The 16,138-nt window shown below is 37.7% G+C and overlaps 1 protein-coding gene across 2 annotated transcripts in view; it reads left to right on the top strand.

The window, feature by feature from the left end:
- KITLG (KIT ligand) overlaps positions 1–16,138 on the top strand; it is an 86,361-nt gene that overhangs the window by 30,241 nt on the left and 39,982 nt on the right. For both annotated transcript variants that reach the window (XM_010363195.2, XM_010363194.2), the window contains exon 2: positions 5,707–5,820. In XM_010363195.2, coding sequence (XP_010361497.1) covers positions 5,707–5,820 — 114 coding nt within the window. The remainder of the gene's footprint in view (positions 1–5,706; positions 5,821–16,138) is intronic.

Below are 16,138 nucleotides of genomic sequence, written 5' to 3'. Positions count from 1 at the left end.
AAGTAATCTCTGCAGTTCAGCTCTCTCCTGAGTATACTGGTGAAGGAGGTGTCATCACTGCTTCGCAAAAACCTCAGTATTTCTAACTTTATTATCCCCCTGTCCTAATGTTTAGCTATGCCAGAATGAATTCTTTAAGTTTATGAAAGGTGGGTAGTTTAAATGGTAGCAAAGTATCTGCAAAATTAAATTACAATATGAATTTATTTATAATGGCTTTAAAATAAAGGGCTTTAAGAAATATAGGGTTTTCAGAGATATTTGAATGTTTATAAGCCAACATAGGTTTAATTTTAGCATTTACTCAGGAGATTTTTATAAAATGAACAAAACCGTATCTTTGTAAGCTATTTGAATTTAACTGATGCAAAAAAAAAAAAATGCCCTGATCAAATCATTCTTCAATTATTATAGCAGTCTGTTGATATATTTTAAGAAACTATCAAATGACATATATTAAAAATTATGATGGTTTGAATAATGTAGAATATTCAGCTGTGGCATGGAATGTGGGACAGACTTGTCTCCATATGCTTGATATTTACAAAATTATTAAAGTTTTAGAGATTTGTTATCACATCACAGTTCTCACAAATCATCTAACAGATTTGTGGGAGTTCTGGGACAGTGTAGAGGGGCTAAAAGGACAGGAGTTAGAATTGGACAGATCTGGGCTTACTGATTTCACCACTCAGAAGTCACCAAATCTCCCTGTACCTCAACTCCTTCATCTTTAAAATTAGGACATAACGAAAGTTATTGTTTTTTCGTTATTAGATATCCAAGATGCTTGGTATATAGTAAATGTTCAGTAACTTTTAGCTCTATTCATGGAATTGTTCCCAAAACACCACCAGCATCTGCATTCACATTCCAGTACTCTGCCTGATAGAATTGAACTACTTATACTCCTATTTAAAGCCACACTTTCTACTTGAGAACTGAATCTCACCCCTTCTTTCCTGCTCAAGGCTATTGCCCAAGCAGTCCCCTCTCTTCTGACCTATATTGCCAATTGCTTCCTCCTATTGGATCATTCCCATAGGCATATACACATTCTGGTATTTCAACCTTCTTACAAAGAAAACTCTCTTCACCCCCAATTTCTTGCCAGCTACTTCCCCATCTTGGTTTTATTTATGTGTTTGTTTATCCAGTTGCTCTCCTTTGAAGGAAAACTTCAAAACAGATGTTCATACTCATTGTTTCTGGTTAGTCTTGTCTCTTGCTTTCTTACACCCACCATAGACTGGCTTTTTCTCGTACCACTTCAATAAAAGTGCTCTTGTTAATATCGCCAGTGACCTTAATGTTGCCAAACCAGTAGTCAGTTCTCAATCCTTGTCTTACTCGACCTATAACCAACATTTGACATAGTTTGACCTTATTTTCCTTAAAGTACTTTTTTGAAGTCTTGACTTTCTTCCATGATCTTTTTGCTTTGCTCTCTTGGACTCTTTTGTGGGTTCTAACTCTTCTGTCAGATCCCTTAAGGTTAGAACACCATAGCATGCTCAGTCCTTTGTTCTTTTTTGTACTTTTACTCACTCCTTTGGTGATCTTATCCACTCATTTGCTTAACATCCCATTTATATATGGAAGGCTATCATATTTATATCTGCAGCCCAAGCTTCCCTCCTAAGTCCAGATTTAAATATCTTGACCTGGCATTATCACTAGAATATTTCAAAGACATCTTAAACTTAACATACTCAAAACTTAACTCCTGATCTGCCCCCCAAACCTTCTCTATCCCCAGTCTTCCCCATATCAGTTGATGGCAACACCATCTTTCCAGTTGTTCATACCAAAATTCTTATAGTCATCTTTGACTCTTTCTCTCAAATCTTACTCTGTCAGGAAATTCTCATGGTTCAGCCTTAGGAAGATGTCCAGAATCTAACCACTTTCAGTCAATGTATTACTATAACCCTTTCTTGATTGTATTACAGCAACAACCTCCCAACTTGTCTGTTTCATTTTCTACCTGTTGTCACCCTAAAGTCTATTTTTATTATAGCAATCAGACTGATCTTATTTAATTAATTTATTTTTATTCTGAAGTATATTTATATCCCTTCTCTGCTCAAATTCTTGCAGTGAATCCTATTTTATTCAATTAAGAGTCAATGTCTGGGCAATGGGCTTCAATAAGCCCTACATAAGCTGGCCTCTCCATTTTCTCTCTGACATCATCATCCTCTACTGCTGCCTAATTTACTCTTGCTATGTCTTAAATAACAGATGTCTTAAATAGACCTTAGGACCTTGGCACCAGCTTTTCTCTCTGTATCTGTACTCTTCCCACAGATGTCTGCACGGACCACTGCCTTAGCTTTGTCCAATCTTTGGTGAAATGTTGTCTTCTTAATGAGACACTTGTCAATATTACCCTGTTAAAAATTCCAAGCTGTTTCCATACATACTGCAATCTTTGGAAAGAAAAGAGTACAGTTAGTTCTGTGGCTCTTCTCTAGACTCAGAAATGCCTGGTGATTTGACCCTCCCTATAAGTCTTCTTTCAACAAGGACTCAAGAAACTTTTAGGTATTCATCTATACTTCCTCCAAGAGAACTCAGCTGAAGTTACTAGGTAGCAAGCACTGATGTGTGCTTTATTACAAGCATATATCATGCACTGATGTGTATTAATATTTTATTGTTGAGACTGGTACTGGTGGGGATAGCTGCTCTAGAAAATGAATAGAAGTTCATGCTGTATCCCTAAAAAGCTTCTCAGCTAACAAGGTATAAGGAGAAGGAATCACCTACCCAACATCACCTATCATTGCCACACATACCCTGAGTGTTCAGTGACTTTCTGATATTAGAGATGGCCTGGGAGTTGGCTCTGCTGGTACTGTATGTACTCTTTTGTTACCTAATCTTTCTTTCTTTCTTTCCTTCTTTCCTTCTTTCCTTCTTTCCTTCTTTCCTTCTTTCCTTCTTTCCTTCTTTCCTTCTTTCCTTCTTTCCTTCTTCCTTCCTTCCTTCCTTCCTTCCTTCCTTCCTTCCTTCCTTCCTTCCTCCCTCCCTCCCTCCCTCCCTCCCTCCCTCCCTCCCTCTCTCTCTCTCTCTCTCTTTCTTTCTTTCTTTTCTTTTCTTTCTTCTTTTTTGAAATGGAGTCTAGCTTTTGTCTCCAGGCTGGAGTACAGCGGCACGATCTTCGCTCATTGCGACCTCTCCTCTGCCTCACGGGTTGAAACGATTCTGCTGCCTCAGCCTCCCCAGTAGCTGGGATTACAGGCGTGCACTGCCACACCTAGCTAATTTTTGTATTTTTAGTAGAGACGGGGATTCACCATGTTGGCCAAGCTGGTCTCGATGTCCTGACCTCGTGATCCACCCACCTCGGCCTCCTAAAGTGCTGGGATTATAGTCATGAGCCACCACAACCGGCCGACCTAACCTTTCTTAAAACTCAGTAGTACACATGGTGCTGAGCAAAGCCTCCTGTGACTCATGACTGTGATTGTCACTCTGAACCCAAGATCACCAGTAAGGCAGAGTAGACATTATGATTCCAATCCCCTTAACCTTGCTCTAATCTTTTTTTTTTTTTTTTCCACAGCTTTTGACACCTTTTGACATACTGTATAACCTAGTTACTTGTGTTTGTTGATTAAGCCTTATGAGGGCAGGATTTTTTTGTTCATTATATAGGCCTAGCACCTAGAACAATGCCTGGTATACACCAGATACTCAATAAATACTTGTTAGATGAATGAGTGAACAAATGTTTCTTTAGTATTTATTCAAGGCCAGGAGTAAAGGATTGTGAAGACCAGTAACAGAATTTCTGCCGTTAAATTTCTTTGAGCCAGGGATGTGATTGTGGTCATTTCTGAGATTGGTCCATTACAGAGATATCTTAGAGAAAGTTCCCAAATCACATCAGGAAAGAGGGGCTTAGAGAATTTTATTACCAGGAAGGTTATGTCTTAGGAATGACAATATAAAAGAAAGCTGAGTTTACTAAATTATATTTACACATGTGAAGGAAGACTGTGAGACTGTGTTATTAACGGAGCGTTTGTATGTAGGGGTTGTCTGTCCAAAAAGAAGAATCCTCAGACAGAAATAATTTTTACAACTTAGTCTTCACTGTGGTCCAAGAAAGATGATACTATGAAGAGTGTGACCCCACAGTGCTCAAAGTAGCCTTAAATTAAATTATGCAGGATTACTGCTAAAATAGACCATGGTGGTAAGGGAATAAAAGGATTTTTATTTTGAATACAAACCACTTTATCCATGTAATTAGCATTGTAGTTTTAGAAATTTTAGCAAATAATAATCATTATTTGTTCTAGTATAATATCTAGTTAGCATGCAGATATTAATTGAAAATAATAATGCATTTCCTTTTAAATATGGCTAGCTATATAATAGAGAAGATTTCTAGCCATGTGCATCTGGACTCTTGAGTAATTTTAAGATTTTACAGAAGAATGGTATCTCATAAAATAATTCACACATATTTTAAGATGTCTTCACATCTGCATGGTTTTGTCATGTTGTTTATTTTTCCTGGAACGCTCATCTTTTTTTTTTTTTTGGCAGCCCTTGCAAATCCTCCTTGTCCTCCTAAATCCGGCCACAGTCACATTTTCTCTCTCGCTTTTCTTGGCACTGTCTTCCTGCATCTGGTTCTCCCCCTTAAGGTTAATTGATTAATTGCTTCCTCCTCTGTGTTCCCAAAGTGTTTATCACAAGGTGTGGGTGTTATTTATTTACCTGCCTCTGAGTTTCAAGGGCATCTTCATCATCTTTGTTACCCTAGTGACTGGCACTGTTCCTGTAGCATAATACATGTTCAATAAATGGTTATTGAATTTGAGCATCAGAATATATTGTTACCTTGACCACTGATTCACCCAGCAAATATGTATTAAGGGCTTTTTATATGCAAGATACTGTGTTATGTGTTGTGAAGATACTACAAAGATAAATCAGATGCACAAGTCCTTGAAACTCTATAGTGTAATAAGGAATAATAAGTCATGCATTAAAAGAACTATATGATAGAAAATGTTTTCAAGCCGATGTGTAGGTTATGTGTGTTTGAGAGAGAGAGAGAAGACAGATTACTTTCTGCTAGGGTTCAAGAATGCCTTCCTATTGGCTAAGGAAATATTTTCCTTAAGTAGCTAAAAAGCTGTGTTTCAAAATATTCTTTTGATGTCTCATAAATTAAGTGGAATTCTGTCTTAGGTCTAAAAATACACATCTCTGTCACTTTAACTTGGTGTACTATTGTAGATTATTGAATTAAAGCACTGCTCAGGGGTTATACTGCTACTTGCCAAGCGGTCTACATTTAAAGTAGAAATAAGATGTTTCTTTTGGTGCCATAAGGTATACATTTTATGCATTCTCTAGTTTTTAGAAGACACCCTAAGGGCTAAGTCTTTCACGTGCTGTTACAAGTTTATTCCTAATTGCCATTGGGAAATTGGCTGAAGAAAGTTTTTGACAAAAGTTAACAATATTGTCATTGAGAGAATAATTCAAAATGGATTTTAGCTAAAAGCTTTTTAAAACTTTGGTGAGCATAGCTTGAATGTGTAATATTTAATTGCATTTAATATATATATATATATGTTAGACCAGCCTTTTTGTGCATCAAAGCATTAGATGTTAAAAGTTTGAATGATTACATATTTTAACTGACGATCACCAAGCAATTTTTCTGTTTTCATTTAGACTTGGATTCTCACTTGCATTTATCTTCAACTGCTCCTATTTAATCCTCTCGTCAAAACTGAAGGGATCTGCAGGAATCGTGTGACTAATAATGTAAAAGACGTCACTAAATTGGTGAGTAAGGAATGCTTTAAAGTGCCGTGTAAAAAAGAGCTGTGGCTCTTTTTCCTGTGCTTGTTGGTCAAAGATTTAGATTTTTCTAAGGTGGGGAAAGGAATCATTGGGTTACTATAAAGGGTTTATAGAAAGCAGGTAGTGAGATATTTAAGGTCATGGATAATTTGTTGGTAAAACTGGCTAGTTGCACACCACTGCTGTGACTGCTTCTTTGCTGGTCTTCTCGCCCTCCTTCATAGGCAGTGAAGGACCTTGGAGAGTTTGCTGTGTGCTGATGGGCTTGCCCTGGCTTGTTCCCCATAATCTCTCCAGTGGGTTCCCCAGCATGTTCTATTTCCCCTTCACATGTCTTCCTACTCTTCTCTAAAAAGCCTAACGAAAGGAAATCTGAAATGGCTATTCTCCCCATTCCATCAGTATGAAGATCCTGTCACGTGTCCGTGGGCGTTTGTTTCTTCCGGGAACATAGAGGGGTGATTCATTGCCCACATGCTGAAGGGACTCATCTCCCTGGTTTGTGACATTGAACTCTTCCCTCAGCGAAAGCCATTTGCATTGCTGCCCCTAAGTCACTGCCAGCTCCATGCTATGCTTTTCCAGGTGCTTTCTCTCAAGATCAAGCCACAGAGAGGGCATAACACATCTGGAATGCATCCTTCCCAACTCTCACAATCTAGGGGAGATCTTACATGCTTGTTTGAACCATGTATGATTTCAGGATGAACAAAGCTTGAGAGGCAATTTTTTTATTTTTTTATTTTTTTTATTTTTTTTGAGACAGAGTCTCGCTCTCTCGCCCAGGCTGGAGTACAGTGGCCGGACCTCAGCTCACTGCAAGCTCCGCCTCCCGGGTTTACGCCATTCTCCTGCCTCAGCCTCCCGAGTAGCTGGGACTACAGGCGCCCGCCACCTCGCCCGGCTAGTTTTTTGTATTTTTAGTAGAGACGGGGTTTCACTGTGTTAGCCAGGATGGTCTCGATCTCCTGACCTCGTGATCCGCCCGTCTCGGCCTCCCAAAGTGCTGGGATTACAGGCTTGAGCCACCGCGCCCGGCCGAGAGGCAATTTTTTTAAAATTCCTGGTTATTTAAATACTGACTGGAGAACTGAGGTGATGTGAGAATAGGTAAGAAATGAGGGTTGTGATGTAGAGAAAGGGATGAAAAGTTTATTTGTTGGGGTAATAGGATAAGGAGTAGGAGGGGCTCTATTTATCTTCCCTCTTCTTGATACATATTTTCCAGTGTGCATGTTTTGTTTTGGGTTTATAATAGAACTTCAAAACAGAAGTTTAAGGCCACTGTTGAAGTCTTGCTAGCTTAGCCTCAATATAGAAGTTGAAACCTACAGACACAGTTTATACAAATGCCTTAGGACCTAGAGAGTTAAGGTTTAAAAGCATTCTCCCATACAACAGCAGCAGATGTATCAGTATGTCTTACTTGAGGGAACTGTGAGCAAAGCCATGCAAGAGTTGCCTGGTATATACCCAGTTAGCTATTGTGTATAGGGTGGGGGTGAGGGGGGCGTATTTAAAAAAAAAAAAAAAAACTTACTGTTTAAAAACAGATCATGTTTTTTTCCTTGAGTTGCTTGTTAGTTTGTGACCCAAGAAACAACACTAAAAGGACAGTATGTGTTTAAAATTTAACTTTTGTGCATGACCTGGATTCTAGTCTAGACTTAACAGGTGATGGCTGTGTGACTTTAGTCCAGGCACTTGACCTCTTCCAGCCTCACTTTCTTCATCTGTTAAATAGAGATAATATGTCAGAGCAATCTGAGGATAAATTGTAATAATGTAGCCTAAGCCCATAGTGAGCACAGTGCCTGGCACATAGTAGATATTTGATAAGTGTTAGACACTGTTACTATTTTATGATTATGTGAACTTAGGGCAGAGAAACCATACCAAGTGCCTGAGTTCAGAGCTGAAATGAGTGTAGGGTAGCATTACTGGAAGTAGGATGGTAGTAAGCACGATGAGATCAGTTACTGCCTTAACTCTCATCTGACTACTTATGACCATGCCTAAATTCATTTATCAATAAATTGTTCTCAGATTCTAGAAGCTATTGACAAGACCAAGCAGAATAATACAGAAAATGTTATGGTAAACTTGTGTGAGATGACCTAGTCTAGCAAACATGAATATGATCTTAGCTTTCTGTAAGGAAGATAAAGTTTTTAGAGACAAGATGAAGGAAAGAGTAAGTCTACAAAGCAAGACAGACCTTTGAAGATGTAATGGTGCAAAACTACTTTTTAATGTATGTCATCTTAATACCCAATGGGCTCAGTCAGTTGTTGGCTAAATTATTCATCTGGGAATTTTAATGGTGATATAAGAGAAGGGTGGGGACAGCAAAGTAGAAGGTGTTCATTAAATGTTTGCTGCATGAGTGAAGAAGAAGAAATGATGTGCTCCACGTTAATGAGCATCACAATCATCTGTCATGCTGATGAAAATTATGCCTGTATTCACAATAGCAAAGACTTGGAACCAACCCAAAAGTCCATCAGTAATAGACTGGGTAAAGAAAATGTGGCCCATATACACGATGGAATACTATGCAGCCATAAAAAGGATGAGTTCATGTCCTTTGCAGGGACATGGATGAAGCTGGAAACAATTATTCTCAGCAAAATATCATAAGAACAGTAAACCAAGCACCACGTGTTCTCACTCATAAGTGAGAATTGAACAATGAGAACACATGGACACAGGGAGGGAAAGATCACACACTGGGACCCGTTGGGGAGTGGGGTGCTGATGGAGGGGTAGCGTTAGGAGAAATACCTAATGTAAATCATGAGTTGATGGGTGCAGCAAACCAACCCGGCATGTGTATACCTACGTGTTGTTAACAAACCTGCTTGTTGTGCACATGTACCCTAGACCTTAAAGTATAATAATAATTTAAAAATTGCAAGTGCCTGGACCCACAGTAAGAAACTGCTTTGATAAGTCTGAGAAAGGGATCCAAGCATCTATGTTTTTAACAAATTTCTGAAAGGAGGCTTAAGAGCAGTTGCTCTAGATGGTCTCTTCTGTCATTGTTTAGAAACGAAAATGTCTTGACTCTTATTTAATCTCAACTCCTATTATGACTAGTTATCTGTGTTGTATAGATTTATAAGGATGCCAGATTAATACAAATCTTTAAAATTTTAAAGTAGGTCATTACTTTAGAACCAGCAGATCACAGTCTCTCAGGGAGTTATTTAAGGTACAGCTCTAAGAGCATCACTATTCCGAATCTCAACTTGTGGAGATGGGGTGTAAGAACCCTAATGTTTCCAATGAGCATGTACATAAAAGTTATTTATGTAGAAGTATCAGGACTGCTTAGGCAATAATGCTTATAGTGTGTGTGTGTGTGTGTGTGTGTGTGTGTGTGTGTGTGTGTTAATGTTTGAAAAGAAGTGGAGTGTTCCTATCCTAACTTATTAATTTCATTTATTCAAGCAGCAACATGAGTGAATGTTGAGATTTATGGATGTAGATAATCACAGCCTTTCTCTAAAGAATGCTGGGGCAGAGCATCTTGATGGAAGTCGGGATTGCTGGGTTGTTTTAATGCCAGCTCCACTATCACCTGGCTGTGTGGCCTTGGACAAATCACTGAATCTTTCTGGCATTCAGTTTCCTAATTTTTCAAATGAGGAACATGGACATGATCAATAGGTCTTAATCTAGGACTGATAAACTTCAAATGCTTACGCATGAAGCTCAGAATTGTGCTACCTTTGTATGCCTTATGTTCATTTCTCAGGAGAGTGTGTAGGTTTTATCATTTCTCAGATAAATCTATGGCCCCAAAGAAGATGAGAACTACTAAATCAGAGAAATTTGGAGACCCTTTTCAGCTTTGAAATTATTTTATTCCATAATGATTTTTTTTTCAGGTTGCATCTCTTGGAATAATTCAATAATGACTCGACTAAAGGAGGTTATATAGGATGAGAAAATCTTGCTTTGCAGACATAACCTTGCTACATTTTATGTGAGGGAAAGGAAGTAGCCTGACAGTTGATTTTTGCCTCTGCTCACAGTTATTCCTTCAATGGAAATCATTCCTTTGCAACCTCTACCAGTTCCGTCTTTGCATTAGGTGGCAACTTGCACTGTGCCCACACACTTTAAGTTTATTTGCTTGAAGTGATTCTCATGTCACAGAAGCACATGATTTATGACTTTAATGTCAATTGTTTTAAATTTCTTCTTGAACACTTTATACTGCCCCTACAGTCCCCATGGTTTTCATTTGAAATGTTTCTGGCATGTTTACTAAGCATAATAGTTCATCTATTTACAGAACATTTTGCTTTGTTTCTAAAAAAAGTGTTGCAAGACTTGTCTTAAATGGCAAACTCAGACTTACCTAAAGAAAGGGTCAAGTATCTGGGAAGAGGATGAATCAAGTTTTCATAACTTGTATCTATGGGATAGTTAGGTTGCAGCTTTTAGTAGTTGTAATTGTTCATATAAGAAGGAAATTCAAATATTGAAAGAGTTCAAACTAGTTTTCTCTGTGTATTCTCCCTACTCTTCTCTTTGTTTGTGATGATGTTGTTTCTTCATTTGAGGCAGTTTAACTCAATATGATTTTGCTGCTAAAGAGAAAAAATGTTTTTGTCTTTAACTTTCTATTGGGTAATGACTTGTCTTCCTCAAAACGTTTCTTAAGGTCCCGTCCCCATCTCGTAAAAGTGGAATTATTCTGTCTTTTCAAGGTCAGTCTACAAATTAGTAAGATAGCATTAGAACAAAGGAACCTATTGTTTTCCTGGTCTTGTGGTAGGCACTTAATTCAAGTTGGCTATATTTATACATGATTCATGGAGATTAACATAATAAGAGATTATAAAAATATCCTTAGATAACACATTTTCACACTTTGAATAGACAGTCTTGATTAATTCTGATTATTTTTCTCTTCAAATATTATATTCCTCAAATAGAATTCCTACTGCATTAAAGTGAAGAATTGGAGTCCCTGAATGTCCCCATTTCTGGAGGAATTCTAAACTTTTCTTCAAATGACCTATGTATATCATTAATAGTGAAGATTTCACATAATTTTGTTTGACCTTTGAAAAATAATAGTTTGAAAGATAGTTTTCAAATTTTATTTTATTAGGTTGCAATATTTAGCATTTTAATTTCTGCTCCTGTGGTCAGCAGAAAATTCTTTCTCTATTTAAAGCTAAAATTTAAGGACATTTTGTATTTTTTTAAAAAAGGACTATTGGAAATAATATTTATTAAAACTCTCTAGATAGATTGCTATATTATTAAAAGTATCAGTCTTATTGTTAGGAAAACATTGTTCTTCCTTTATAGAATAAATTACTTAGATAATGTGTCTTCTGCTCCTTGAATTTTTATGTTTATCTTTTGTGGAGATGTGGGTCCCTTTGTGTTGCCCAGGCTGGTCTCAAACTCCTGGTCTCAAGAGATCCTCCCACCTCTGTCTCCTGAAGTTCTGGGATTACAGGTGTCAGCCCCCATGCGCAGCCTGCTCCTTGGTTTTTAAAAACCATAGTTACGAGTACGTAGACACCATGCAGAAACACTTTGCATGGATTGTCTCCTTTACTTTTCATAACCTTATGAGGTAACTGTTTTTAGGCCCAGTGTATTGGTTAGAAAGCTGAGATCTAGTGGTATTTAGTAACCTGATCATTATCACTTGGGAAATAGTTGAGTAGAGGTTTGACCCCCTAACTACGTATCATTGCAGCACAGTAATGCAGTTCATAATTTATAATGCATTCCCAGTAGTTTCAGATGTAAATATCAACCACAATTAATGAATTATCATTGTAACCTACTGAATTTTATTTCCTGAATAGTAGTCACCTTATCTTACTGTGATTAGGAAGCTATCATATTATAGAAGCTCAGTTAGTACTACTTAACTGGAATCATCATCATAAGGTATGTCATCATATGGTAGGTCATCATCATAAGGTATGTCATCATCATGAGGTATTATACACTCCCTAAATATGATAGTTTATAATCTCTTCTATTTGAAAGGAAAAATGGTTATCTATCTTTATTTAGATATTCTTTACTGAGGAAAGATGATCTTGAAAAGCCTCCTAAAATTGTCATCTTAATTTTTTTTTTTTTTTTTTTGAGACAAATTGTCTGTCACTCAGTCTGGGGTACAATGGTGCAGTCATGGCTCACTGGAGCCTCAAACTCCCGGGCTCAAGCGATCCTCCTGCCTCAGCCTCTCTAGTAGCTGGAACTCCCAAGTAGTTGCCACCATACCTGACTAATTTTTACAATTTTTTTTCTTGAGAGGGACTCTCACTTTGTTGCCAAGTCTGGTCTCAAACTGCTGGCTTTGAGCGATCCTCTCACCTTGGCTTCTTAAAGCAGTAGGATTATAGGCATGAACCACTGTGCCCTGCCAATTTTGTAAAATCACGAATTGAGTTACCGTTTTTTAAAAGTCCAGTTACACTTGAAAACTATACAGGTGTGGTAATGCACCAGGTTGGTTAAATTTTTAGTCAATATTAGTGGTAGATAAATTTTTAGTAGAAACAAAAAAGCAAAAGGCTTTTTTGGGGGGTGTTATTTCTGAAGGCTGAACAACTAACATTATAGTAAGCTACTGTATATGAGTGAACGATGACATTTAGATAGAAGCGTAGAGCCTTTCTCCTCTATAGCCATGATTATTAAACAGTGCTAGGTCTGAAAATCATGGACTCTTGCCCCAGAAGAGTTGACATATGCACAGCATTTTATAAAAGTGTCAAGGGAGTCATAGATCACTACTGGATTTTGATTCCTGCCTTGGACTTGGGAGAGACAGCTGAAACAAGTAAGGGTCTTGCAAAATGTCCAAGTGGCCACTGATCTCATGAGACTTAGGGACCTCGGTGACACGTGAACCATGAGATTCAAAGGTTTTTAGATCAGTGATCTAGAGAGGAAGTTAGGTGTTCTGACGTGGAGTTATTTTTCTTCTGAGTCCAAATACCTGCAGGGTGTGGTATGCAGCCCGTGCCAGTTTGGCTTGCAAAGACTTTTTCTTGGCCGAGTCTCCAGCATTTCCAAATACTGTTCTCCCGTGGATAGTTTTCCAGTGTCACTGGACATGGTCAATCCTTAGGACATCCAAAGAAGACAGTAAATGGGGCCTACCAGCACAGTTAGCTCATCATCCAGTGACTTGTTTTTGCAGTTTCTTATTTTACAAGCTGGCATAGTATTGACATCCTTGCACTCCAAACCAAAACTCATTACAATGAGTTAGCCTTTGGTAAAATTTTCCGTCAATTAATTTTTTTTTTTCCATGAATTTCTCTTAGTAGAACAGATTTGTTTTTAAAAATATGTAGCCTTGGTTACTTATCCATTTAACCCTACCAAGAGGGAATACTTCCCTGGACTCTAGACCTGGCTCCTGCTTTTCTTGTTTCTAGTTTACATGTAAATATTTAATGTATATTCAGATTCCTAGTGGTCTTCTAATCTTTTGTCTGTCTCTGTTTTCTCTTTGCTCCAAACTGTCTTACCGTACTAATCTTTCTGTTTTACTACCATATTCCTTTGCTGAAACATGTTCAGTGTTGCATCACCACTTACATAAGGAAGTCAAACCAGATTGAATTTATAGAAATTATCTAGTTTGCCCTCTTTATTTTACAGACAGGGAGTAGAACTTCCACAGAGATGATGCTATACGTCTAAGCAGAAGCGATTTGCTGTAGAGTTCTGGTGGTAGAACTGTTCCTACTGTACTTTACTACCTCCCATTTGACCTCCTTAGCTCAACATTTGGAGGGTCTCTATCAAATGCAGTTTTCCTGGAGTATTTCTTATCTCTTATCTGGTCTCGCTAACACATTATGAGCTTTCCCATTTCTTTGCCTTTGCACAGGACCCTTCCTCTATCTAGAATGTCCCACTCCCTTGCATTTAGTATTAATAGAAATTCATACTCATTCACATACCATGCCTAACTAAGCACTTAGTATTTTACATGAGTTATTTAATCCTTATAAATCTGTCAGCTAGATTCTACATGATTCCCATGTGACACATGTGAAAATTTAGGTTAAAGTAGATGAAGTGACTTGCCTAAGACTTTTGAGTTAGCAGGTTGCAGCACCAGGATCCAACCTGAGTGGTCTGTCTCCAGAACCTGTGCTATTAATCCACACATTAAATTCACTGCCTCTAAGGAATATTTTCCAAGTTCCAGGCCATAGGCTCGCTCTGTGATATATATAAGAGAAGCAGAATTTATTGCATGGTTAGCTGTGCTTTCTGGAAGGTGAATCAGTATACTACGGTGTTGAATATTTCCTTCCCAAAATGCTTGGGACCAAAAGTGTTTCAGATTTCATATTTCTTTTCAGATTTTAGAATATTTGTGTTTTTTTCTTTTTTAATATACTTTCAACTATTATTTTTGATGGAGGGGCTACATTTGAAAGTTTATTACTTGGGTATATTGTGTGATATGGAGGTTTGGGGTATGATTGATCTCATCACCTGGGTAGCAAACATGGTACCTAATAGGTAGTTTTTCTAACCCTGTCTTCCTTCTTCCTGTCTAGTTGTCCCTGGTATCTATTGTTGCTATCTTTATTTCCATGAGTATGCAGTGTTTAGTTCCCACTTCTAAGTAAGAGCATGCAATATTTGGTTTTCCATTCGTGTGTTAATTCACTAACAATGATGGCCTCCAGCTGCATCCATATTCCTGCAAATGACATGATTTTATTCTTTTTCTGTGTCTGCATAGTATTCCATGGTGTATATGTATCACTTTGTCTTTATTCAGTTCATGATAGGCACATAGGTTGATTCCATGACTTTCTATTGTGAATAGTACTGTGATGAACATACAAATGCATGGGTTTATTTGGTAGAAGGACTTCTTTTGGATATACACCTAGCAATGGGATTGCTGGGTTGAATGGTAGTTCTGAGTTCTTTGAGAAATCCCCCAACTTCTTTCCGAAGAGTCTGAACAGTGTATATGCATTCCGTTTTCTCTGCAGCTTCACCAGCATCTGTCGTTTTTTGGCATTTTTTAAAATTATATTTTAAGTTCGGAAGTACATGTGCAGAAGGTGCAGTTTGTTACAAAGGTATACATGTGCCATGGTGGTTTGCTGCAGCCATCAACCCATCACCTACATTAGGTATTTCTCCCAGTACTATCCTTCCCCTAGTCCCTCAATACCCAACAGGCCCTGATATGTGATATTTCCCTCCCTGTGTCCATGTGTTCTCATTGTTCAACTCCCACTTATGAGTGAGAACATGTGGTGTTTGGTTTTCTGCTTTTGTGATAGTTTGCTGAGAATGATTGTTTCCAGCTTCAACCATGTCCTTGCAAAGGACATGAACTGATCCTTTTTTATGGCTACATATTATTCCATGCTGTATATGTGCCACATTTTCTTTATCCAGTCTATCACTGATGGACATTTGGGTTGGTTCCAAGTCTTTGCTATTTTGAATAGTTCTACAATAAACATATGTGTACATGTGTCTTTATAATGGCATGATTTATAATCCTTTAGGTATATACCCAGTAATGGGATTGCTGGGTCAAATGAATTTCTAGTTCTAGATCCTTAAGGAATCACCACACTGTCTTCCACAATGGTTGAACTAATTTACACTCCCACCAACATGACAGCCATTCTAACCCATATGAGATGGTATCTCATTGTGGTTTTCATTTTCATTTCTCTATTGATTAGTGATGTTGAGCAATTTCTCATGTGTTTCTTGGCCCCTTGCATATCTTCTTTTGAGAAATATCTATGTCTTTTGCGTACTTTTTGTTTATGGGGTTATTTTTTGATTGTTGAATTGTTTAAGTTCCTTATAGGTTCTGGATATTAGATCTTCGTTGGATGCATAGTTTACAAATATTTTCCCCCATTCTGTAGATTGTCTGTTTACTCTGTTAATAGTTTCTTTTGCTGTGTACAAGCTCTTTAGTTTAATTAGCTCCCAATTGTCATTTTTTGTTTCTGTTGGAATTGCTTTTGAGGTCTTAGTCATAAATTTTTCCCCAAGGCCAGTTCCAGAATGGTGTTTACTAAGTTTTCTTCCAGGATTTTTACAGTGTGGGGCTTTACATTTACATCTTTAATTCCTTTTGAGTTAATTTTTGTATGTGGTGAATAGTAGGGGTCTAGTTCCATTCTTCTACATCTAGCTAGCCAGTTATCCCGGCATCATTTATTGAATAGGGAGTCCTTTCCCCATTGTGTATGTTTGTTGACTTTGTCAAAGATCACATGGCTTGTATGTATGCAGC

Source organism: Rhinopithecus roxellana, chromosome 10 (assembly GCF_007565055.1).
Source record: "Rhinopithecus roxellana isolate Shanxi Qingling chromosome 10, ASM756505v1, whole genome shotgun sequence".
NCBI lineage: Eukaryota > Metazoa > Chordata > Mammalia > Primates > Cercopithecidae > Rhinopithecus > Rhinopithecus roxellana.
Note: the sequence above shows the minus strand (reverse complement) of the source record. Positions and strands in the feature narration are given on the sequence as shown.